The sequence below is a fragment of the Dryobates pubescens genome, chromosome Z (genome assembly GCF_014839835.1).
Source record: "Dryobates pubescens isolate bDryPub1 chromosome Z, bDryPub1.pri, whole genome shotgun sequence".
In the NCBI taxonomy this organism is placed as follows: Eukaryota; Metazoa; Chordata; class Aves; order Piciformes; family Picidae; genus Dryobates; species Dryobates pubescens.
Window position 1 is genome coordinate 2,526,586 of NC_071657.1, and position 3,327 is coordinate 2,529,912.

General features: G+C 57.2%; 1 protein-coding gene across 1 annotated transcript; it reads right to left on the reverse strand.

Annotated features, from left to right (window-relative positions):
- Positions 1-706: 706 nt before the first annotated feature.
- On the reverse strand, positions 707-3,003 carry LOC128899465 (ankyrin repeat domain-containing protein 54-like). Its single transcript, XM_054178727.1, has 3 exons — positions 2,931-3,003; positions 2,505-2,875; positions 707-1,057 (listed from the first exon to the last, which is right to left on the reverse strand). Exons 1-3 carry the CDS (start codon positions 3,001-3,003, stop codon positions 707-709), a joined length of 795 nt encoding a protein of 264 aa, XP_054034702.1.
- Positions 3,004-3,327: the final 324 nt, after the last annotated feature.

The following is a 3,327-nucleotide window of genomic DNA, read 5'->3' on the forward strand; positions in this document are numbered from 1 at the left end:
TTCTCGAAATTAAACAGCCCCAGTTGTCTCAGCCTTTCCTCATAGGAGAGATGTTGAAGTCCCTTAATCATTTGCCAAAGCCACAATAGCACTGGGAAGCCTTAATTTCCCGCTGTCCCTGCGGTTTCGCCAGGGAGGGGCAGAGAGCCTTCACAGAGCCTGGCGTCCGATTGAACTGGATTCTGAGTCCGTTTGATGTGGAGATCAAACACTGGAGCCCCTCCCGACCCCTTTGGATGGGGGGAATTGAGAAGTGCGAGCTGGGAACCCTGGCGAGAAGGGTGAAACTAAAAGTCCAGACACTGTACTGTCAAAATGTTATCAAACTGGGTTTATTGAACCACTTCTGCACCGGGTTTCTCCTTCATATTAATTTATTTCACAGTATTTGGACACTCGCGTAAAAAAACCCGAAGAAATCCTCCCCCCTCCCCAGCCAAAAAAAAACACAACAAAAAGCAATAAACCAAACCCCACGACAACAAAAACCTCCAACCAAATAAAAACCCCCATACACGCAGAATCATCACCACCATCATCAAGAGCAACAACAACAATAACAACAAACGTGTGTGTGTGTGGAGGGGGCTCAGGGTTTCGAGTGCAATGTATAACGTGCAAAACCAACATATATAACATATGTATCATATATATCCCGCTACTCCTTCGTGCATTGCGGCAGAGAGATGCAATCCGTGGGGACCGTTCACAGCGCCTGCGCGCTCTTCGGCTTCATGTCTCCCTCAGGGGGGCAATAAATTAGGGAAGGGCCGCGCCCAGGAGGAGGAGGATGGACAGGGAGGGACGGCGGGTGCCGCAAGTAGCAGCCCACCGGTCCGTGTGGACCCCCCACTGCCACGTCCAGGGGAAGGCGGCCGCGGCCGTCGGGCAGGTCAAGGCGGGCCCCGGCGCGGTGCAGGACCGCCACGGTCTCCAGGAAGCCTGAGCGGGCCGCGTCGTGGATAGGGAAGCAGCCGGTGCTTGGGTCAGGGCGGTTGGGATCGGCTCCGAACTGCAGCAGCAGCTCAGCCACCCGTGGGCTGCCCAGCATCATCACCTGCGGGGAAAAACAGCATCAGCGCCGCATAGATCCCCTCTGCTTCGACCCTGCAGAACCGTGGGTCGCCCGTAGAAAGACAGCGGGATACCGGAGCCGACATGAACGCGAATAGCACGGACCCGGTGGGAGGGCTGAGCATCCCGGGGAGAACCCCGAGGTAGATAGCACTGATCCCCCGTCGGGACTGGGGGGCTGCTCCTTGCGGGGGAAGAGACAGACGTGGGGGGTGGGGACTGGGGGTAGGGACTCGCTTTTTTCCCCGGCGCAGTCCCGGTGATGTCCAGGGCCCCTTTGCAACGACCACCGCGGAGCAGTCCCTCTTTCTCTCGAGACACTTTTCCAGGAGGCCACTGGAAAGCAGACACGCGTGTGCAGGGTATACGCATGTGCAGGGGATACGAGTGTGCAGGGAACCCGTCCTCCCTGAAGTGCAGCTCTTCCCTCGCCCTCAGAAAAGATCCAATACGCTCCTTTATCCTGAATCCCTTTGCCCAGGGCAGCACCACAACGCCCCAGAGCCCTCCCATTGGGGTTCAGAGTTTCCCAACCCACTTTTGCTGCAGCACGATCAGCGCGGGGGCTGTCTCCTGCGCCAAAGTGCAGAAAAGTAAGAGACAAAACCAACAACCAAAACACGCCGGAGGACGGCATCGGAGACCTGTTTCAAGCGAAATGCTGCACCGACATTTTGTAAGAGAGAGTTTTGCAAGCACTGGGCACAAAACTTAAAATATAGCTCCTCAGATTATCCAACTTTCGTTTTAACTAAAAAAATAAAAAGTATAGGGAAAAAAAACAAAACCTCGGCAAGTTTGAAACTACCTCGGAAATTAACTCAGAGTTATGAATCTCACATCTACTACTCCTCCAGGCTATTTGACTCCTCCATACCTATGGATTCAAGTGATCGTAAAATGTGGGCAGGCTGAGCCGCACAGGGACTGCAAGCTGCCTGCACCTGGAGGTTTCTCCTCGTCAGGTTCAGTGAATGCGCCGTGGGAGCCAGTGAATACACTCTATTTTTTCGTGGGAAAGTAAAAATACTAATGGGCGTATAAAGCAGACAGACGCGGTATGATGGGAGGGCAATTCTTTCTGGAAAGGTGACTCGTTACTTCTTGCATGTTTATTGCGAGATGAGCATTAAAGTTCTCGGGTTTGAGTCATCCTATCTCAGTTGGTTAAAATAAAGTCCAGGGTTGCTAAGACTAAAACCTCGATCAAAACCTCGACTAAAACCAGGACCAAAATCCTCTCTGTTGCGGCCGTCACAGACTTTCTCCTTTCCAGAAACGCAAGAGGAGCCGCTACTCCACGCACCCCCTCACCGACTGCAGCCGTCGGCAGTCGGCCAGTGCCGGGAGGCTGCCCTGGGGCTACCGCCGCCGCCACCGTTCCTCGGTCACGAAGGAGCCGTTGCCCGCTCCTCTCCGGCTTCCCTTACCTGGATGGGGGTCCTGCCATAGGAATTGACGGTGTTGGGGTCCGCCGCGTCGTCCAGCAGCTCCTTCAAGCGCTGCAGGTCTCCGCGGGCAGCAGCGTTGGCCAGCTCGTCCGCCACCGGGGTTACCGGGACTCCTGCCCACCCCGCCATGCGCCGGACCGCCCCGGCTTCACTGCCGCAGGCGGCCGGGAGACGCGGAGCGATGCAGCTCTCGCAGCCGCTCGGACACCCCGAGCTGCCCGGGGCTGGCAGCGATCCCAGCACCCGGGGTGGTCCCTGCCCATGGGAGCGCTCGGCCTCGCCGCTCTGCTCCTCCCGGTAGCACTCAGCACCCCGGGCAGCACGCTCCCCGCCGCCGGGGCCGCTTTCACCTGCGAAGACGGGGCAAGAACTACCCTCTGCTTGTTTTCCCGGCACAGCCGGTACCTCTCCGCCCCGGCCCGCCCCTCTCCGGCCGCGCCGCGCTCGGCCTCGCCCCGACGCCTGTCACCGTCACCATGCCCCGACAGGGCGGAGCACCCTGCGCTGCCCTCTGACGGCCGGGAGTCTCCATGTTTCTGTTCTTAGTCCTTCCCCTTCCCTTTCCCCTTCCCCTTCCCTTTCCCTTTCCCCTTTCCTTTTCCCCTCCCTTCTTTGCCTCTCCTCTTTCCCTTCCTTTTTCCATCCCCCTTCCCCTTCCCATTTCCCTTCCCTTTTCCCTTCCCCTTTCCTTTCTGTTTCCCCTTTCCCTTCCCCTTCCCTCTTCTCCCTTTTATTTTCCTTTTTCCCCTCTGCCATTTTCCTCCCTTCCCCCAGCCCTGGGATCTTACCCTGTGCCTGATAA

Excerpts from the sequence above, each read along its gene's own strand:
- LOC128899465 (XM_054178727.1), bottom strand. The coding sequence starts at position 3,003 with ATGGTGACGGTGACAGGCGTCGGGGCGAGGCCGAGCGCGGCGCGGCCG. Across the intron at positions 2,876-2,930 it reads GGGCGGGCCGGGGCGGAGAG|GTGAAAGCGGCCCCGGCGGC; the intron begins GTACCGGCTGTG and ends CCGTCTTCGCAG. Across the intron at positions 1,058-2,504 it reads ATGGCAGGACCCCCATCCAG|GTGATGATGCTGGGCAGCCC; the intron begins GTAAGGGAAGCC and ends TTTTCCCCGCAG.